Below are 21,774 nucleotides of genomic sequence, written 5' to 3'. Positions count from 1 at the left end.
GTAACTTAAGCTCTCGGTCAGTTACCGTAGTAACAGACTCTATGAACCTAACCTGGTCGGGACCAGGTTTTTCTCAATGAACCTCAAGTTTCTCTTTGTCTCCGTCCTCTTTCAGAGCCACACACTCCATCTGATTTCATTCATTCAGTCAGCAGGTTTTCAGTTTTGGCGTAGACGTTCTGCTGTCTGTCATTTAAAAAACAATCATTAAAAAAATCAGAGTCCATTAGAAGTCCATCAGGCACAGTAGGTGGCGACTTTTTCCACTAACATGACATGTCCTTCTGATAACGATCCCGTGGATGAAGGAGCAGCATTACTGCGCAGAGAATTAAATATTCGTCGGGAGATGGTTATCAGACCGCGCATAGATGTTTTAGCATTTCCACACAATTATCTTTTTGAGCTGTACCGTTTCACGTCACAGTCCATCATCTACACACACAACCTAATCCGTCCTTACATTTGCAACATTACCAGTCGTAGTCATGCTCTCACATCCCAGCAGATATTGTGTGTTGCGCTGCGTTTCTTTGCAAATGGAAGTTTTTTGTACAATGTCGGAGATGCAGAGCACTTGAGTAAGGCAACTGTATGCAGGGCGGTCAGAAAAGTGTGCTCGTTTTACAGGCATCTGCCTTCTTTCTGTTGGCTCAGTAGAAGTCTGTGTTAGTTTAAACAGGCTTAATGATTTAACAGAACATGATATAGATGAGAAGACATTTATGTGTGTGAAAACAGCTTTATGTTGGGGATAAAACAACTGCACAGTCAAACAGCCACTTAATATTTCCTTTACAATGTAAAACATGATCAAAATGAGGTACCCCCATGAGATTATGCCGAGGTCTTACCAGTGTTTTTATATTTCATCCTAAACTGCTGCCAAGTGCGCTTCTCCCCCGCGGGATTGCACCTAAGTGAAATAAATTAATAGGCTACCATTCAAGCAGTTTTCCCCTGTAATATTATTGTGATTGCAAAGGACTACATTTAAACTTATTTATTCTCCCACGCCGTCTCCCTCTCTTTTGTAGCTGCAGCGGTGTTGCACTTCTTTTTGAAACGTGTTCAAACTCGCAGTATGAGTGCATTAAGATTTCTAATTCTAGTGGGGTGAAAAACGCAGCCCTCCCCGTCCCCGTTGCCATGGTGACTCGTCGAATCGGGGCTCCATTGATGCTGGCTTTTTATAGTTGTGGTGCACACGCTTAACTCCAGGTGAAACTACTCCGAGTTGATTAAACTGATTCAAATCAGCTGTTCTGGAACCGGAAACTCAGAGTTTCCTATCTCAGAGTAGATAACTCAGAGTTCAGGATTAGACTCAGAGTTTGTTGAACCTGCTTTGTGAAACGGACCCCAGGTCCTTGTCTACAGAGATTGCCATGTTGCACCGCCATGTTTCTACAGTAGCCCAGAATGGACACACTAAACAAACACTGGCTCTAGACAGGGCCATTTGTGTTTTTGCGTTAGCCACTGTAGCTGGAAGCCCCTCTGTGACAAGGAGCATCAGAAAAACACTGATTTTTTTACTGTGTTTTTACTGGTTTAAATTAACTGGGGTCTCACTTATAAACAATATGTAGAATCCATACTAAAAATATACGTAAAAATGGTGTGAGCCAAAAATCATTTGACAATTTCTACAATCAGGCTTCCACCCCACTATCTGTGTCACCAATTTCCCATCTTCTAAATGTTCATAAGCTTTCTCCTATCAAGTCTGTTTTTATAGATCACAACGTTTGCATGGGAGGTGGCGTATGCTTCTTTCAGGCCTTGTTTTGTGTGTATGCAGTGTCTATAAATGAGACCCCTGGTCTGTTTGTTTTGTCTGCAGATAATTGAGCTTCCACTAGTCTCGCTCTCCAGACCTTTCTCAAGAAAAGAAAGGTCTGGCTGGGCCGACTCTCACTTTAAGATTGGAGAAAAAACGCCCCGGCTGCTTATTTCTTTCAACCAATCACAGTCGTTCTTGGCGGTGCCACAGCAACGGTGCGCTTGTAAAAATATTGCCGGGGGGAAACAGGTTTTGGTGTAACACGCCCACAAAAATATCGCCTACAGGACACGAACCATGGCAGAAAAATGGCTACATCCCCGCAAGACCAAACACTGCAAAAGTTAGTAAAGGACATTTGTCGACTATGACAACTGGAGGTGGTAGGGCGGGACTTCAGCGGGTGGCTCCTTCCACCCAATGAGAGGCTGATCTATGCAGCGAACTTCCGCCCACTCAGACTAAGCTTCCGGTGAAAACCTCCTGAACGTCTGGATCAGAAATAAGGTGTGCACATACTGTATAGCGCTGGTTTTACTGATTTTAATCATCTATTCTGTTTGTTTTGTAGAGGAAGAGACCTCTGCGGATAATTCGGCTCCCAGTAAAAAAACGTCTTAACAATGAACACTGAAGGAATTCTCTGAGAAGTTTCAGCTGGTTGCAATCTGCAGTCCTCACCACTAGATGCCACTAACTCTCCTTCAGTCTTACGCACTGTTGCTTTAAGATCCAGATGTCCAGGATTTTTTTTTACCTTGAGCCAAATTATCCACAGAAGTCTCTTCCTCACATAAATGGACCAGATTATTTAAACTGGTAAAATACTCTGAATAATGCAGTTTCACCAGAATTGCCCTATCTAAAGACAGTGCTTGGTTTGTCCATTCTGGGCTACTGTAGAAACATGGCGGTTCCCTATGTAGATATGAACAGCTCATTCTAAGGTAACAAAAACACAACAGTTCTTATTTTGAGATGATTATACACCAAATAAAATGTACTATTTCATTTCTGCTAATATATCCCCCTGAATCCTACACACTGGACCTTTTTAAGAACATATTTATTATTTCCATTTATACAACTTTACATTTAAAATCTGTTACATTTAAGTGGAGATGGTCATGAACAGGGTAGAATTTTGAATTAACAAATATCATCATGAAACTTCCCCAGTTTATTACTTACATTAAAACAATTATATTGCATTACACATTTTTTTATGTTTACAGGTTGCAAATTAGGCATTTTTAATAATAACAGTACATTTTATTTATAGGTGCCTTTCATGACACTCAAGGTCACCTTATAGTCAAAGACAGAGATAAGGAATAAATAAGGAATAAAGTAACATAAAAAAAAGAAATTATAAAATAACAATAACATAACAACAATAAATATTCAGCAAAACAAGTTTACAGGGAATAAAATTCTGTGTAAATAGTGGATGTGTGTGGGTCATACTGAGCAGACTGTCTGACAGAGATGAGGGAGAGAGAGTTGTTGCTACGACTGTGCGGTGGAGGGACAAATTTAAATATTTGCTTTTGTCATAAACTTCCAGAACCGAAATCTGAACTAAAATAAACACCTAAATGTGTATTTTGGGTGTTCTCTTATAATCTAAAAGAAGACATGTTACAGAGCAAAAAACTCTCAAGATTGACCCGTGCATGGAAAAACACATTTCACATGTGTGGCCTTCAGAGGGAAATATTGTCCTTTATGCTCCGTATTTTACATTTAACATGAAACTGTTTCTTTTTATCCTTAAATCATTTTTATCTAAATCCTACCTCTGTCCTTCTTACCTTCCTTTCCCATTTCTTTCAACCTTTATTTTACCCTTATCACTTTCTCCTCTTATTTCTTTCTTTCAGGTCTGCTTTTCTTCTGTTTGTACTCATTTATAACCTTCAGTTAATCTGAAAGCAAAAAAAAAAAAAATCCCTCGAGATTCAAGGTTTTCACTTGCGTTCACTGCAGAGTTCTACTTCAGATACTTAAAGTAAAAAAAATTGCTGCCAGTTTGTTTCTAACTTAACTCAGCGAACAATCTGAATCCAGTCCCTTTCCCTCTGTGGCACTGGTTTGACATTTCAGCTCTTCCAGCAGTGTTTATAAGATTTGTAAAACATCCTTTCCCACCCAGGCAGCCTGCGTCTGTGTGACACATAAAGAAACCCGATCAGACCTACAAGCTGGCAAACAGGCTCCTTTGTTGCACCCTTGAAACCAAACTTACACTGGTGTTGAAAGCACTGAAGAAAGGGGGGCGGCACAACAGAATGTAGAACAGTAACTTGTGTATGGACTCCTTTTGTTTCTTATAAAGCGTCTGGTGTCAACTCCTGCTTTTACAACCGAGTAAGGAAATCGGGATCTCGGAGGAAAGTTTGAGAGAATAAGGGACTTAAAAGGGAAACAGAAAGAGGCCGAGAGAGACGAGCGAAGGGTTGAATGAGTGAGAATGGTGTGTGTTTGTGCGACGGAGAGCAAGAGGTGATTACTTTGTGTTAATCTAGTATCAGCTTTCCACCACTTGGAGGCCTCCCAGTGTATTACTCATTATCTGCAGACAAGTCTGTTAAATACAGATTAGACAGGGGCGAGAAAAGGGACGCAGTATTCCTGAACTTTCTCATGAAACAATCTGTCTTCCCATGGGTTATCTCGGCTCTTCTTCACGTCCCCACTTTGTTTTTTTTTTCCCCCCTTTATGTGTTTTTCTCTCACTTGTCTCCAGCTGTGCTCCATATTTCAACCTCTCTTTCCAGCAGATTTTTAAATTGAGCTATCCTTGCAATTCAAAAGGAGCTGCTGGAAAAAAAAATCTCTGTCAGAGTTTTTCTTTTTACACCAAGTCATCATTTTTTTTATTTTGATGACCTCGCTGAGTCGAGCAGCGCGAGGCCACATACTTCCTCATAATTACTTTCTGCTTTCAAAAAGAGAATCAATAGATCCATATGAGTGTACACACAAGTCCTGGTACAGTAAGTGCACATCGGGTGAGTGCTCCATTTAAAAGGTAGCGCCTCACTGATCGCAAATCCAATAAAAGCTGCGTAGCCACATGCTACGGTTGCATTTCAGAAAGCTGTTTAAACCAGTGAGGAGTTTGTCTCTGAAATGTGACGTGCCTGTTTAAAAACAATGAGCTTTCTCATTTCAAAATTTAAAACATGATGGAGCCTTTTCCATGTCAAAATAAAATTGTATACAGCGTAATAATATAAAACAGTAAACCATGCCAAAATCAATCGCAGCATAAAACAGAGAGGGGTCGTTATTGTGTTCATTCTTGCAACTAATGACAATTTTCGTCATCGGTTCATCAATCATTTGGTGTGCATGGTTCCAAGAGCCCAAACACACGTTTTCAAATGGTTTCTTTTGACTGACAAACAGACCAACACCTAAATATAATTAGTTTAATACCACATGATACAAAGACAGTCTTTTTATTTGAGTAGCTACAACTGAACTCAACTAATTACCAAAATATTAACTGCTTTATTTCTGCATATTGTTTGAGCTCTAAGACTGGATATTGCAGGAAAACAAATTTAATATGTTGTCACTGAACAAATTTTTGGATACGTTTATGACTTGCAAGATACATAACAGCATTTTCTCATTGTGCTAAATTTAAATTAGTTGTATATAACTGACATTTTAGTGGATAGGGTTGATGTCAGAGACCACTTTGAACATAAACAGTAGTCAAGATCTTACACACAGTATATAATTTAAATTTTTATACTTAGAAGGTTGTGAGTGGACGCTTTCAATCCGAGTACCAGGGCCAGGGTCAAGATACTGTCATTGTTACTAATACTGTGAAACTCTTTGGAGAGCTGTTGCAAGTATGTTCAGCACTGACCAACAACAGCAACGACAGAAGGCTGTGAAAGGCATAAAAAAAAACAACGAAGATCGATGTTTATTTTTCAGCCCAGGAGCCAGAATGAAATGTTGACTATGAATGAAATAATCTGAACATTAATCTGAACATTTCGTAGCTATGGCCAACTTGTTCTCATTCCCAGTGCAGTCAAATACTGCTGATTTGTCAGGTCCCTTGGTGTATGATAACTCCAATGTAAATCCATCCATGGCAATATTTGATGCTGAGAGCAAATGGTGTATAAAGAGCGAGAAAGTCTGCATAGGGCGGGCAGAGGGGTCAAACAAAATAAGACTTTCAGCCAAGAGACTGCAGTGTGTGTCCAGTGAAACCGAAAGTCAGTGTTGCTTTAACGTGATGTTGGGCAAAATACGTACACTCGTCGTACACTGACGTCACTCATGTTATGTATTTACATCAGGTAACATTAAGAAACAGACTTAATTTAACCCAGAACATGACCTTTTTTCGGTTTTTTCCCTTTAACTTAAAGGGCCACTGTGTAAAATGGGTTGAAAACCATTGAAAACAGTGACATCAGTGGTCAAATTCTAGATTGCAGGGCTGCACAGAATGGGATTCGGTGCCACTGCTACCATCGTTGGGGAGATATATCATCAGGAGGAAAAGCGCCGCAGAGAGTGCATCACAAGGAGTGAAGTTGCGTCTTCTTTTCCTCGCAGATGACGGTTCGGGTTCATTCTCTCCTGTTGTGTGGTAAGTGTGGTCCATTCGCAAACTTTATGACTAAAAAAACTTTTCACTACCCTCTGTCGACGAACTACTAACACTCTCTGCTGTTTCCTCCTCCTTCTTCCTTCCTTCCGCTGTCTTCGTTGGTTTATTTATACACGCGAAACACGTTCTCTGGCTGGCTGGATTGTCCGCTCGGGCTGCCTTACATACATGGCGGCGCAAGATGGCGACCTCTCATAAACCCAACCACATCCTTTAGTTGTTGACGGGAAAAAATATGTCAAATTGCAGTGTGTGTGGTGAGTTTATTTTGAAAGAGACTGTATGTAAACATTAAATTTCCTGTGAAACAGAAGTGTATTTTGAAAGAAGACAATGCATGTGACAGGCAGAACTTGACAGGACGTCCCATCAGCATCGACAACCAACGCACCCAGGGTACCTTGCACGTCGTATGGGGAGGTCAAACTCATTACCAAACGTCGATATGCGACAAGGTCAGAGTGAGAGTGTGAGTATATAGTTACCCTAATCGAAACCTAACCACATGGTAATCACAGTGTGTCAGAACCTAAAATAGCCAATTTAAAGGTAAAGAAATGAGAAGTGTCAACACAGCGGCTACATCTGAAATGAAAATGCAACATATTCACGGTTTGCAGAAACGCACAATGCTAACATTTATTCTGGCGATTGGGTCAGAAGGAACATGGCTGAGGTTTATTCAATTTAAAAGCTACTGCCTTCAAGGACATTTCTGAAACTCAGTAGTATCTGCAGAGGAAAAATAATATCACTGAAAGAAAAGTAGGCTGTCGAATTTGGTCATTTTTTCGAAAACCTTTTGAAAAATATCTATAAATCATTTTAGAAACTACAGGTGAGTAAGAAAAAGGACAAAAAGATAACATTAATCTGCGCTGGAGCTGACACACATCACACACACAAACATGGAGCATGTTTGCAAACTATGCTCTCAGAGTTTCTCACAAAAGCTGCACTCAGACGCGTTCTTAGCTGTTACTGTGAGACGTTCAAAGAGACATTCAAAGCGCCAGCACTTACTGCACATTTAAAATATAAGTTTTGGACAGCCTGGATGCCAACTGTCTTTTTTTATGGTAAACTATGTTTCTGTGTTGGAGCTTAAAATAAAAACAGATGTGACTGTTAACAAGAAGATGAGCCGTACTCTGCGGTCAAATTCCTCAAAGAAAAATAACCTGCTCTCAGTTAATGAGTTTTGGTCTTAGAGCCTAAAGACATGTCGGGCTGTCAATAAATCACCAAGATGGAGTTGAAAATGTCTGGACAGTAAGTGCACTATCACAATGATCATACCATTTCCACATATGCTTCTACTTTTTTTGCATCACTAAAAGAGGAATTATGTAGTTTCTGTAACAGAAATGCAGAATGGTTGGAGAGCTCAAATGTTTGCACAACAAAATATTTCTCTCACAGAAAAATGCGCTCCTCTTAAGTGGAACGTCGACAACATAAAACACATTCCTTCGATTTTTCAAAGGGATGCATCAAACCATTAAAAGCATCATTTCAATAACACGTTTCACTGTTAAAGTGAGAGCATTTTATTAGATTAAAAGAAAAATGCAGAAGCATGAACTTGACCAAATACAACTGAGGAATCTCAGACCTTGTTATCTCAAAGCTCAAAGCTGCTCATTGTTCTGAGTCGGTGATAACAGCTTCAAATAAAGATGTGTCCAAATGTGAATATTTTAGAGATACGTCGAGATGAGAAACAGAGATGTGGAGTCCTGAACACATGAAAGCAATCGGTCATATCACTGGTATCCATCAGGATGACCTCAGCGAGGGCCGAACAGCAGATCACGTGACACACACAACACTCACCGTGTTGAATCCTGGGAAGAGGCTCACCGCTGAGGCCGTATCCAATGGAAACGGGAGAAACTGCTTCATGCCCAGTGAGGTCTGGATGGCGGGCAGGGTGGGACGCACCAGGGCGGGCATGAGGCCATTTTGACATGTGTTACCTGCAGGAGGGAGAGCAAAGGCAACATGTTGAACCGCAGACGGCAACAGGGACACAAGCCCGAGCCAAAAGCTTTCAGTTTACATCCAAGTGAACCGTTGGTGTGTTTGTTTCGTCTGTGTATCTTTACACTGTGTAACATCTTATCTGTTAGTCATCTATTTAAGTATTTAACACCTGCACCAACATGGCACCCAAAGCACACAACCCTTACATTAGCTCCAGTGCTTAAAGTGTGAGTCGATTTGACTTAAATTAATGCCTAATTTTCTACAGAGGATTGTACCTCAGCTTATTGCATGGAAATCCCCCAAATCTCCAAGCTGGATGGTTTTTCTGCTTTAACCCTGGAAAGAAAGTTGAATCTCACACCTTCTGGGGGATTTCCATCATTTTTAAGTAAAATATTTCATCACTTTATAACATTATTTTATCATAAACTCCTCCTAACTCCATTTTCTGTGCCAAATTTGGGGGATTTTCAGGCTTTCACACCCAATTTATAATGTGTGTGACAAAAGAAATCTCAGCTCGAGGTCCCTTTACAAGCTTCCTGCGAGCCTTCAAAAACTCCAAAGCTTCAGAGTTAGTTGAGTGTTAACAGTTTCCAGAATAACTAGATTGTAAACCATGAGTTGAACTAAGTTTGTAGCACAATGAACTTCTATGCTCAAATAAAAAACCAATGAAATAAACTATTTTTGGGTCATTTCATTACAAAATCATCCTTATTTCATTAGATTCATTTTCCTGTTTTATCGTAAACTCTCATAACTTCATTTTCTATCAGCAGTTTTGCTTTCACTTTGAATGTATGATGTAAAATAATAACTCAGGGTCCTGTTGTGAGCTTATTCAGTGCTTTTCAACTTCATCTCAGCTGATGAAGGCTGTGAGATATCGATCCCGACGTCAGGAACAAAACACCAGCATTTGGTGAAAAAGACCTTGTTCAGAGATTTTTATTCTTTCATTTCACCATACAGGACCATACAGGCTTCAAACGGAGGTGGTTGGCGAGGATGGCAGGCGTACAGAGTGCAGGACTTTCACACCAATAACCCTGGGTTTGTGTCCACTCTCCTGTCTAAAGTTTAGGCAACAAAAGCACTTTGGTTAAGGCGAAAGAAACACTGTGATTTTGGTTAATTTTAATAAAAAAAAAAAAAGGTAATAAAATAATGCTGTAGTCACTAAGAGTGGATACAGTATGACATTGCTATTTTGGCAGGAAACATTTAAAATACATTGTTGGTGAACAATTTGCTGATACATTCAGGATCAACATTTTTGGGACTTGCCAGATATGTTAATTAATATGTTAAAATTTCCTCATTATGTTCATTAAAATGTAATTTGCCCAGCATTATGTTTCCTTCAAAATGTGTTTGCTGTTTCAGATTAGTTGTATATAATCCTAACTTCTAGAGGTGACAGTAGCAGGGTCCATTCTTCACAAAGGGTAGTTTTATTTTTCATAAATCAATGCATACTTGTGTTTGTTTATTTTCTATATTTACTGACACTAATACATTTTTTAATGGCAGGACTTTTGTGATGGAGTATTTTTACATTCTGACGGTTTCCACTTGTGCTAGACAAGTATATCAACACTTGAAGCACCACCATGGTTTTGACAATGGTCTCCATTACTGTAAATTGGCTCAAAGATTGTGTCTGTGAGAAATTGGCCGCAGGCTTGTGAATCCTCTGAATCCAGTTTCCTCATGTAATCACAATCAGACACAAATTATGTGCTGAGAACAAGTCGTACGAGCAGATGACCACTGCGTGATGCTACGATGATGTTTATCTCTCCGAAACAGATGTTGTCATTCTGAAATTGTCCCCGCAAATAGCTGATGTGGAATGACTGCAGCAGGCACAGTGTGTCGTATGAGATGAGTCAATGGCAAGAGACGCCTGGCCCTCACATCTCTAGGAAAAACAAAAGTAAATACTTCACTTTTATTGTCATGTGAGAGCGCCACGCCAGCAGAGCGCTTTATAAACCACCAATTGGAAACAGCACAGGGCTGATTTCAACACGAGGGGATCAAAAAAAAAAAGGCAGAGAAAACCGTCACAGCCCTCCAAAACATTAGGAATTAAAGAAGCCATTTCGTAAAGCTGTAATGAGAACCAGAGGGATGATTTTTTTTTATCGCTGCACATTTAACAACAGTGGAATTCTGGGCCAGCATGGCTCTAAAGCGCTGGCAGATACAGTATCAAACCGCCGTCTTGAGACAAATAAAAACACTGTTTGCCACGTTTCGGTCCCCAGGCAGTGGTGAGGGGTAAATAAAAAGCAAAAGTCATAAAGACGAGGAGAAAAGGGAAAAACCACAGACTGTCTCCCCTTCTCTCACTCTGTCTTCTCCCTCCAGTCGCCGGAGCGCTGCCATCTGTTGGAAAAAGAAGACATGCCGTCTCTCATGTGGAGGCACGTCTTAGTCCCAACTTTAGCAAAGCATGTCCTTCTGTAAAGATCATCCGACCGTGCCATCGCTCGACATGCCGGGCCTGACGTCAGCCGGCAGGCACGCCTCACCTCATGCCCGACCAAATCCACCACACACAGCTCCAACAGTCAAAACAGGCCATTCAAACACACCGGGACTGATGTGTGGGATTAGTCGGCAGCCAGAGATGAAGAGTGACAAACTGAAATGTGAATTTGTTTGATCGGGTCGTGTTTGGTCTGCTGAGTGATAGGAGATGAAATCTAACATGTCACCGCAGCTGAAGTTTTCTATTCTGTAACGTCACATAGAGGTGATTAGTTCCATAATAAAGTTCTTCTATTGACACAGTCGCTGGTGGAACACGTAATCACATCTTTACTGCAGTCAAAACAGCAATAAAATCATGTAAAAACAACTCCTGCATTCAATATCCTCCTGCTGTAAAAGCACATAGGCACTTGTGCAGAACGGGACCTTTTTGCGTTCTTTTATACAACGCTATTGTGTTACAGTTACTTTTTAATGTTGCAGCTGGGTACAGGAGAGCTATATGAACCACTTTTCATATTGTGGGTAATATAATCTTTATCAATGCACCACATTTAATATGCTAAAAATATGCAAGCGTCTACAGCCACATTAAGAGCAGACACCTGATGGAACAGATCAACTAAAACAATGCAGCTGTCTCCAAGCTGTGTAAGGGCTCACATTATACTCACACTATACGCACGTCGACGCATGCGTTGAGCTTTGAGCGCTGCCAAAATGCTAGTGACCCACACTCAACCCTGTGCCTGTAAAACACTGTTTTAAAACGAGAACGATCTCCGTATGTACACACAAGCTTTTTAGCACCATTTCAGAACCGACCTCTGTCTACACTACAAGCTTGAAAACATCTATCACATGAGCATTCACGTACACTGACCATGTGTGTATCAGTGTAAACAGGAAGCAGATTATCTACTCTGCGGTTGGTTGCTTAGTTACAGAAAATACTGCGGAAATGGTGAAAAGAAAGACCAGAGGTTTCTTTCTTGGACCGATTACGAGATGGAACTGTTAGTGAAAGTAGCATCAGGCGGTCAAGGCAGCTGGAAACAGATTGGGAGTCATTGCAAAGCAAATATAGTGACATAGTCGAGCGTTACAAAGAGCATTATCCATCGCCAGTGGAAGCCACAGCGATGGGAAGGGAGTAACAATACCCACAAGTCACAAAAGGTATGCAGGCTTATAGCTGTTAGCATTGTCACAATACTGTAATTTCCGACCTTGAAATACCTTGAAAAATATTGACGTTCAGTACCAGCGGTGTGAGGAAGTTACGACAGGCCCTAGTGCACGCTATCATGCATGTATTGTCTTGACACAAACGGAGACATTGGACAACATCAACAAACATATTACCCATCATCATCATTGTATCTACGAAAACTATATCAAAGAAAGTAAGAAATGAATCATTTAATTGAATAGTTTTTAAAGTATATTTTATACTCATATAGAAAAGGTTGTAATTTTGTGTTAGAGAGCTTCTGAAAAAGAAAAGGAAAAAAGAAAACCAGTTGGAGGACAAATATAACAAATGGCACTGTTTTTAAATTAATACTATTCTTTTTTATCATTCCTCTTTGAACACATGTATATCTCCAAGGTGGCAGTCTGAATCACTTGCATGGGCCACCCCAGGGGCCCCGGTGCAATCACACTGCCTGCACAGTCTATATTTAAGCCCCTGCTCAATACCATTTTCAATATTACGGGGGAAAATTGACATCAAGGGCATAACATTTAAATTTTTTATTAAAATATAAATAGAACAATGCTACAACATGACAATGACAATGTGAGCAGCTGGTATTGATGTGTCGATACTGTGGAAAATGAGAACTGAAACACTTTCAAATACTCATACTGACTATTTTTAACAACACTGCTAGCAATAATGTTTCAAGCTGGAAACGCTGTTACTGAACAGACGTGGGTGTCTGTGTCATTGCTTCCAGACGAAAAGGCAGCCCCGGAGTTTTTAAACTAAACGAGGTCAGCAGCATTTTCAAAAGTCTCCATTTTAGGGGTTCCAAAACACCAGAGTGATGTGTAAATACAGAAATAGTTACGTGTTTTAAAATGAAAATGTATCAGTGTGGATCAGTGGCGTGAGGTAGTTACAACTGGCTGCAGTGGACACTATTGTGCACATATCATCTCATCACAGCATCAAACAGAGACTCAACACTGGACAACATCAACATATATACTACCCAGCAATCATCACTGCATGTGTATATGACAAAAAATATCAAATTAATTAATTAATTATTCATTTAATTTAATCATTTTATAGTTTATTGATAGTTTATGTAGAATAAGCACCATGTTATAGATGCTCCTGGCTATTTTACGAATATAAAAGTGACACAGATGTGTTTGCATTTTTCTAGGAGATATATAGCAAATGGCACCTCTTTGAATTTAATTCTTCTTTCTAAGTGGCAGTCATTTGTAAGGGCCCATTCTGTGCCCAACACATGGTTGGACAGCCCACTCTGTCAGTTCCCACTGTCTATATGTACGCGACATAGACACAGAGGCAGCACTGAAGCTGCTGCGTGCTAACTTTTAATTGGCATTAAACACAAAGTACAGCTGAGGCTGGTGAGAATATCATTGATAAAAAGAAACTGGCCTGATTATGGCACAAATACAGAAAGTTAAGGGTTCAACAAAGTTGTGACAGTTCATCCAAAAAAATGGGGAAACTTTTTTAACTTTTCTGTGCACCAGAGATGCAAACAACAGACCAACACAGCCACAGAAATCAGACAAAATATCCGGTTTATTGCCACGTAGGATTTCACATTCAAGGAATTTGCGTTAGTAAGAGAAAATTAAATAAAAATAAAAAGTAATGCAAAAATCAAGAAACATAAATAGAGAAAAGAAGAAAATTATAATAAAAGCACAAAAAATACTATAAAATATATCTGAATAAAAATGAAAGAGCAGTACAATAATGTGAGGAGCCATGTCACTAGCTTGCCTAAAAATCCCAATTTGTTTTAGAGTGGAGTAAAAAGTGTTGAAATGTGGTGAGGAATAAGTAACATAAAGTTGTGTAGGAAAGTGAAATGTTGGATTAAGTGTACTTTCGTTCCCTCACTAGGCACAGTATCTACTGTTGACTGGATTTAACCTCCTCTAACCTCACATACCTCTCTAAAGCTCACACCATCTGAGCTATAGTAGGGCAAATATTTCTTTTGTCTCCTGTTGTGAAAGGTATCGCAACAATCGCACTCCAGCCAACATGCCCAAACATACAGGCACATTCCAGCCTGCAGCAGGGGATAGTGTTTCAGCCCTCTGAAGCCTGATCGTCTGTCACCACCAGCAGAAGAGCAAAATATAAAGCAGAGCAGGAAAATGAGCTCTGGCTGCTGCTGATCTGAACTTTAACCCCGACTTCTGAGCGTCGCACTGACTTCAAGATGCTCCGGCACCGAGACAGAAAAAGCCTTTTACGGCAGGTTCTGGCAGAGGAGCACAGATGGCATACGCAATTATCACCGTGTTAGACGTGTCAATATTTGACTTGAGTTTGGCTAAAAAATGTTAATATTTGAGTTCTGTGGACAGCTTCTAAATTTTGACTGGAGCGGCAGAGTGCGGGGCCCAGGTGGGCTGAGTCTCTCCAGCACACGCTGTCATCTACTTTGCATGGAGAGTCACTCAGGAGAGTCGCTCCACGCTGCAAGGTCAGCAGGTGACAGTCATTAAAATAACTAGTGGAAGAGTGTCGGAGCAGCCGGGGAGTGAGGCTGAATAAGAACAGTGGGAAATAAGGATTAACACTTCTGTCTTTACTCTGGTCGTACGCTCTGTTTTTCTGTCAGGAGCATTTATCAAGATGATCGAAACCATAGTGATCAAAAGAAGTCAACACCAAACAAACTGAGTACAACATTCATTATGAAAAACTTAAAAATGAAATAAAGAATCTGTAAGATAACAGTGTTTCTCTGTAAAACCTTTAACAGAAATGTTTGTAAATGTCTTGTTGTTGCACTTTATTTGCAGTAGAATATTTTACTTTAATTATATGTTTTTAGTTTGCCAATCATTTGACCATTTATTACTTCGCTGCATATAATAATAAAGGAAAAATATGTAAAATTTGTGTTTTTCTGTTGAACGTTTTGTGCCATCACTTTTGAGAAAGCTTTAAGGCCAAAACACACCAGCGCCCCCAACACACACAAAAAGCGTCACGCTGCGGGGCGTCAACCGGATTTCTATTGCACACTCCAGTCCGCTAGGCTGGGAAGTACAAAGTAGCACTTTTTCAAGGGTGGCGACGCTGGAAAAATAGGACAATAGCGAAAAGTACCGTGGTGCGGCACGTCAACGCGCGTCGAGCCGCCGCCGGTGTGGGTTTGTAAATAGAAAATAATGAGGGCGGCTGTTTTGACGCACGTCGTACGGCGCCGGTGTGTTTTGGCCTTCAGATGCTTGATTTAGGAAAAATCTATAAAATAACGGTGTTTTTAAAAATTTCTGTAAATTTATTGTTTTTGCACTTTATTTGAGATAGGATATTTTACTTTAATTTTATGTTTTTTGTTTGGCTGTCATTGCTGCCAGTCGTTTAAGCATTTATCACTGTACTGAACGTGTCTGATCGTATAATAATTCAGGAAAAAATTGTAAAATTAATGTTTTTCTGTTGAACTTTTTGTGTCATCACTTTAGAAAAGGCTTTAGATGCTTGATTTAGGAAAAATCTATACAATAACTGTGTTTTTCTGCAGAATTTTAAATGAAAATTTCTGTAAATTTATTTATTTGAGTTTTGATTTTTTACTTAATTTTATGTTTTTTTGTTCAGCAAACATTTTCATTGAACGTGTCTGATCGCATAATAATTCAGGAAAAAAATGTAAAATCAGTGTTTCTTTGTTGAGTTTTTATTGCAATTACTTAATTGAAGATGTTTAATTATAATAATTCAAGAAAAATATGTAAAATTAAGGTTGAAGTAGCGCGTTTGGGAAAATTTAAAAAAAAAAAAATATATATATATTGTTAGGCACTTTGTTTGTGTTAAAATATTTTACTTTAACTTTAGCGTTTTTGTTTGGCTGCCAGTTATTTGACTGTTTTCACTTAATTAAAGGTGTAATATTTCAGAAACAAATCTGTAAAACAAAACAGTGTTTTTCTGCAATACCTTTCATTTGGATGTTTTTCTTTCATTCCGTGGTTTTGTGAACAGCCTTTCCTGCCTGTCATTTGACTGTTTCTCACTTTATTGAAGGTGTTTCATGCTAATATTTCAGGAAAAACTTGTTGAATTGAACTTGAACTCTTAGTGTCTTCACTTTCTCAAAGGTGTCTGTAATATTTTAGGAACTGTCTGCAAACATTTCTGCACGACCCTCAATGAAAATGTCAGTTCATTTATTGTTTTTGCTCATTATCTAAATTAGGATATTTTACTTTGACTCCACATTTTATGTTTGGCAGCTGTTACTTCCCGCCATTTCACCATTTTCTATTCGTTTTTTATACCAGTGACACCCCCTCTGTACAGCCTCCCCTCGCACTGACGTGTTTACACAGTGAATGAAGTCTTGCAGCTGAGTGAAGACACAATGAGCTTCTCATGCAGCCTCTGACAGCAACTATGTGATGATTAAATGTGAGGTAAAATATTTGTCTATGTAAAATGTGGCCACAGATGTTGTATTTTGGGCCACACAGGGAGCGCTAGGGTGACGTTCTGCCTCCAGCTCTCAAACAACTAACCTGAAACCAACAAACACCAGATATTCAAATAAAATATGAATCATAAAATGGGATGTGAGCATGGCCTCATTTACCTGCAAGCTGCGGGGTGCCTCTTAACCGCACCTTCTCCACTCCTGCATGCGTCTTCTACAGTGTTCCTATGCTGGAACATTCACTTTACTGCATGATAATTAAACTGCATGTGGACTCATTTCAGAATACACAACATATAAGCACACTACTGAAATAATGCAAGTCTTAATTTTGCCCAGCTCTCACAGCTTTTATCTGCCTCATTTCCAGATGCAACAAGCAGCTGGTTTCAGCACCAAAAAAAAAGGTATAAAGCCCGCTCTGTGCCACCTGCCCAGCACCAAATGTCAAAGTTAGCGACTAGCAGCTTAAGAGCCAGATCTTTAGTGGACAGTGAAATGCACTTACATTTGTCACGACAACATGACTCCAAATGAATATTAATGTCACTCCATGTCTGCTGGATGTGTAAACAGCTTGCGAACATGTCATCCATATCAAATTTATATATTTAACGTGTGTTTTTCCAGTTTCTTTCAAGTGGCCATAAAAAAATGAATGCAGTATTGAAGCCCTCATCGTGTCAGCTGATATTATGCTTCAGGGGTGCATATTCTTAAACAAAATTTAATTAAATTACCACAGACCGGTTGACACACGCTGAACCAGCGGCTTTGGGAAATGCTTTTTTTTTTTTTTTTTTTGCCTGCTTTGCTCAGAAGTGTAACGATGCAGAGCTGAGATGAGATCTGACTTCTGGAAATATTTGAAACAGATCAGAATTGATGAAAGTTATCTACCCACTGGCCTTTGTTTATCCATTCTCTTTGAGGCTGCGTTTAATGATGCAGCACATACAGTACGAGACGTTGAGAGCAGCTCATTGGACGGGATGTGTTTGGCTACTGTATCATGGCGTGTTTCAGACGCCGGCTGTCCTCTGCATTGCCCTTCCTGAAAGATTCACTTATCTGGGCTGAAGCGTTTTTACTCCTGCGGCAGTATGTCGAGAGAGGGAGAGAGTAAAAATGATGTCTGGAGGACGCCGACTGGCATTAATAATTAATCATCTTGTGCCGCTCTCCTCCACTGTCCGCCTCCTGTTAGTGTCCTGAACCTGGCTGCTCCTCCTGATAAGATCTGTCCAGAGATGCTGAGAGTCCACGCCGCCGGAGAGAGCTTCAAAATAAAAAGCTCAACCTTCCCTTTCCCTCAGCAAACATGAATCCAATTATTAGATAAGTCTGAATTCTACCGGAGCTCATTCGTATGCTGATGACGTTCCAGTTGTGATTAACACCTTTGTGTTTTCATGGAGTGTGCTGATTGTATTCTGTGGCCCTTAACATGCTCTGAGATCAGTACTTCCCTTCAAGCACGGAGGATAAAATCATTTCACCCCTATTAAACTGAACAAAGTGAGCACAAAGGGTAGGTTTAAAGCGTTCTGTTTTTTAAAGCTACACTGTCACTGATTTTCCAATTAACCTTTACAGGATAAGCTCTGTATCCTTATGACATCCCATAAATCTCACCAACGTGTGGCATACTGCGTGCATTTGGCTCCGAGCTACACAACACACGCTGCCTCCATCCCCTTCAGATTAGCACACTGTAGCTCTTGCTGCTGTCATGAGTGTAGCCCGCTAATAAACACAGCTGTCTCTGACTGGGATCCAACAATCACTTCCCAATGTGCTCTGTAATCTGAGGTTAACCAAAAAGACGTTTACGTGCTGCTAAACGCCGACCGCAAAGCCAGACGCACCGGCGAGATCTCCTCCGGCCCTTTCGAGTCAACAACACTAATAGCTTGTATGATTGCAGCACACACTCAAGACCTATTAGCCTGCTGGGTTGTTTTACTGCCTGCTTTTGATGCATGTGGACAGCTTTCAATGCAAGAGGGATGTTTTTATGTGTATTCTTTTACGTTTCAGTGTCTTGCGAGGTCAAGAGTGTCACGATATTGATCACTTTAACAGAAAACATGTTCAGTTAAACAGCAGCAATGCGGAGCTGCTGAACAAACAGCGTTATTAATCTTTGAAGAGATAGCATCTCTTCTCTCTGTGTGCACTCAGGATTCATAAATGTTAAAACGAAGGACTTCCTGTGCGTAAACAGTGACCTTTACTCCGCTTGTTTTGTCTTGCACCGTGCGCTGGAGATAAGACGGTTCGTGGTACTTTGTCTGACAAAAAAACGCAGTCAAAACAACCACAGCAACCTGCCCGAGCCACTCTTCGGTTGAGGTTCTTGTGACTTTGGTTTAAAAGGGGCCAGATCTCCAAACCCATCCATCCAACTGGCCCTGCATCACCTCTTTGCTCTCCAGCAGCTGCACACCTGACCGACATCAGGATCTCAAAGAGCTGAAGCTGTCTCTGCACCTGACAGCTTATTCATTTATAAGCTCCCAGCATTCCCCCCCTCCTCCTCCTCCTCCTCCTCCTCCTCTGTGTATGGCATAACAAGAGAAAATCCTTCTCTCTCTTACAAGCCACGGTCTGTAACTTCAGATCGCTTTAATCCCCGGGATAAAAAAAAGAGTCTTTCATTTAACAAATCACCCCCTCAGAACTCCGGATCCCTGTGTAATTATTCCTCCTATGTGACTGTAAGCCAGCCGTGAGAAGAGCACTTGACGAGGAGCCACTCGCGCATTAAGTCTCTCTAAGCCTCCTCCAGTCTCCTCCATAAAAACTAATGGAAGGGGGGCCTTCCTTCGATTTCTCTAAATATCCTACACGGCATATCAAGTGGCTCGACACTGGCATCTCCGATCTTGTTCGTATTCCTGCGGACGGTCAGCTGGTCAGACAGCCACAATCAGATCCAAAGCTTGTATTCTCAGCAGCCCAACCACCTGGGATTTACTCCAATAAAGCAGAACATGAGGGAAGAGAGGGGGTTACCTGGTGAGCAGGTTCATTCAACAGTTTTAGGAGCCCTCAGTGTGCAACTTCACGCTCTCTTTCTCTTCTTTTCCTTTTAATATCTTCAGCTGTAACGGCAACCAGCTCTCCTATCCATCTTTTTTAGTTTCCAGAACAAGTAACAGGCAGGCTGGAACCCATTTACATTTAGGAGAAGGGGGGAGTGTGCACTTAGACTCTGCATTTGACTGTGATAAAGCACATGCAGTGAACACACACACACATTTAAGGAAAAAAAAACCCCTGCTTTCCTAGGTGTGTAACTTCACACTCTTTTTCCTTTAATGGAAACCAGTGCTTCTCCTGCCCGTGCTTTTAGTATCCAGAACACAGAAGTGAGAACACACACATTTAGATGAGGAAATCTGCACACACACACACACGAGGATGAAATTCTGCATGTAAATACAAACTCACCAAAAAACATGCTGCTCTCCATAGCTCCTCAGGCTCTGGGGTCTGCTGTATTTCCTCTCTGGTGCCCTGCCAGTGTGTGTGTGTCCATGGACAGCAGCCTGGGCATGTCTCATACACTCCTCAGGGGTGTGTGTGTCTGTGCATGTGTGTGTTCAATCCAACTGCAGCGTCAATGGCCAGTCTGCATGCTGCACTCTGCACGCCGCTGCTGTCTGTGGACCTCCGTATCTGCCTCTCTCTCCCTCTCTCCCCTCGTACTGGTCCTCTCCTGCCTGTCTCGTCCCCTCCCCTCCTCTTTAGCTCCCCCTCCTCCTCTGCCTTCCTCCTCCTCCTCCTCCTCTCTGGCCCCTCCGCACACTGGATCCCTTCGCTTCTTTCTTTTCTCTCTCCGAGGTGTCTATCTACATTTTCCAGCAACAGCCTCTCCTCCACATATGCCTCTCGCTGTCTTTCTCTCTAGGTGTCTCATCTTTGTTTTATGTGTCAACCAAGCCTCCCTCTCACACTCACACTCCTTGCTTTCCCCCCGCTGTCTCTCCTTTATTTGATCTTATTCCCCTTTCCCTGCTTCCATCTCCGGCTCGCTCCTTTTTCTTTTTTCTGACTGTTCCCTCCGTCTCCCCTGGTTCTTTCTCTCTCTCTCTCTCTCTCTCTCTCTCTCTCTCTCTCTCTCTCTGTGTTTCCAACTCAGTAAATATCTTTGCAGTGTGTTCTTCTGTCTCTCTCTCGCTGCCTTACCTCACTTACTCTTTTTGTCTCTTATCGTTTTCTCCCTTTTCACTCAGCACGTTTACATGCATACAGAAAAAAGAAAACTACAGGTTGCTGGGAGAAATCAGGTTATGTTGGAATGGGAAGAGAATCCACCCGACTGCCATTCCTCTCAGCTCCACGGAGCATTTTAGCATCTTTCAGCTCATTATTTAGCCGTCCGGCCGCAACTTTACTCTTTAGGTTTGCTCTCACCTCATTTTCTGCTGCAATACACAGCTAGCAACTAATGGCTGAACAAAGTGGAGCAGTTGGCAGCCAAAGAGCAAGATATCTCCCTCATGAGTTGGTGGAGACCAAAAATAGAGCTAAAAGTTGAGTGAATATCAAGGCCCTTTCCAATGGACAAAAAACTCCACTAACATCTGGGTTTTGTATTTAATGGGAAAGGTTACAACTGGCATTCACTCGCAGGTCAAATGGCTCTGAAGTGGTAATGCATGTTTATCAGCTCCAGCTCTGATTGGCTCCAATCGTCAGTGATGGAAATACGACACCCTGCAATGACGCACCACACACAATACCACTGAGGCAACACTGGAACATTTGTTAAAAACATATCAAGTGTGAAATCAATCTGCAGATGCTCCTGTTTAAAATAAGAGCAAACCTTTCTATGGATATATGTTCATGAGCTACGATGAACACCAACATGTGGCCTGGAAAAGACGATAAGGCTTGGTGATTTTAGCTGAGCCTATTTCCAAAAAACTTGCAACCTGAATCAGCTGATTAAGATGAGTGAGCAGTCAGAAGTCAAAGATGGTGTGAAACAGTCGATAAACCTATTTTTTAAACAACTGTCCTTCAGCATTAAGTCTGAAATATTAGGCTGACTGGTCTGGTAGTTTGTGAGATTAGCTGTGGACAGACAGACACACACAACCAAACACATGATCCCCTTCAGGCTTGCATTTGCTGGAGATAAAAACAAG

At 41.0% G+C, this 21,774-nt stretch overlaps 1 protein-coding gene across 1 annotated transcript in view; it reads right to left on the bottom strand.

Moving 5' to 3' along the window:
- Positions 1-20,678, bottom strand: part of znf385d (zinc finger protein 385D) — a 128,980-nt gene extending 108,302 nt beyond the window's left edge. The window contains exons 1-2 of the mRNA XM_049583493.1: positions 20,069-20,678; positions 8,274-8,416 (exon numbers count right to left, since the gene is read on the bottom strand). Coding sequence (XP_049439450.1) covers positions 8,274-8,416; positions 20,069-20,090 — 165 coding nt within the window. The 5' untranslated portion in view covers positions 20,091-20,678. The remainder of the gene's footprint in view (positions 1-8,273; positions 8,417-20,068) is intronic.
- Positions 20,679-21,774: the final 1,096 nt, after the last annotated feature.

The sequence above is a fragment of the Epinephelus fuscoguttatus genome, linkage group LG8 (genome assembly GCF_011397635.1).
Source record: "Epinephelus fuscoguttatus linkage group LG8, E.fuscoguttatus.final_Chr_v1".
Classification (NCBI taxonomy): Eukaryota; Metazoa; Chordata; class Actinopteri; order Perciformes; family Serranidae; genus Epinephelus; species Epinephelus fuscoguttatus.
This window is presented reverse-complemented; position numbering and strand designations above follow the sequence as displayed.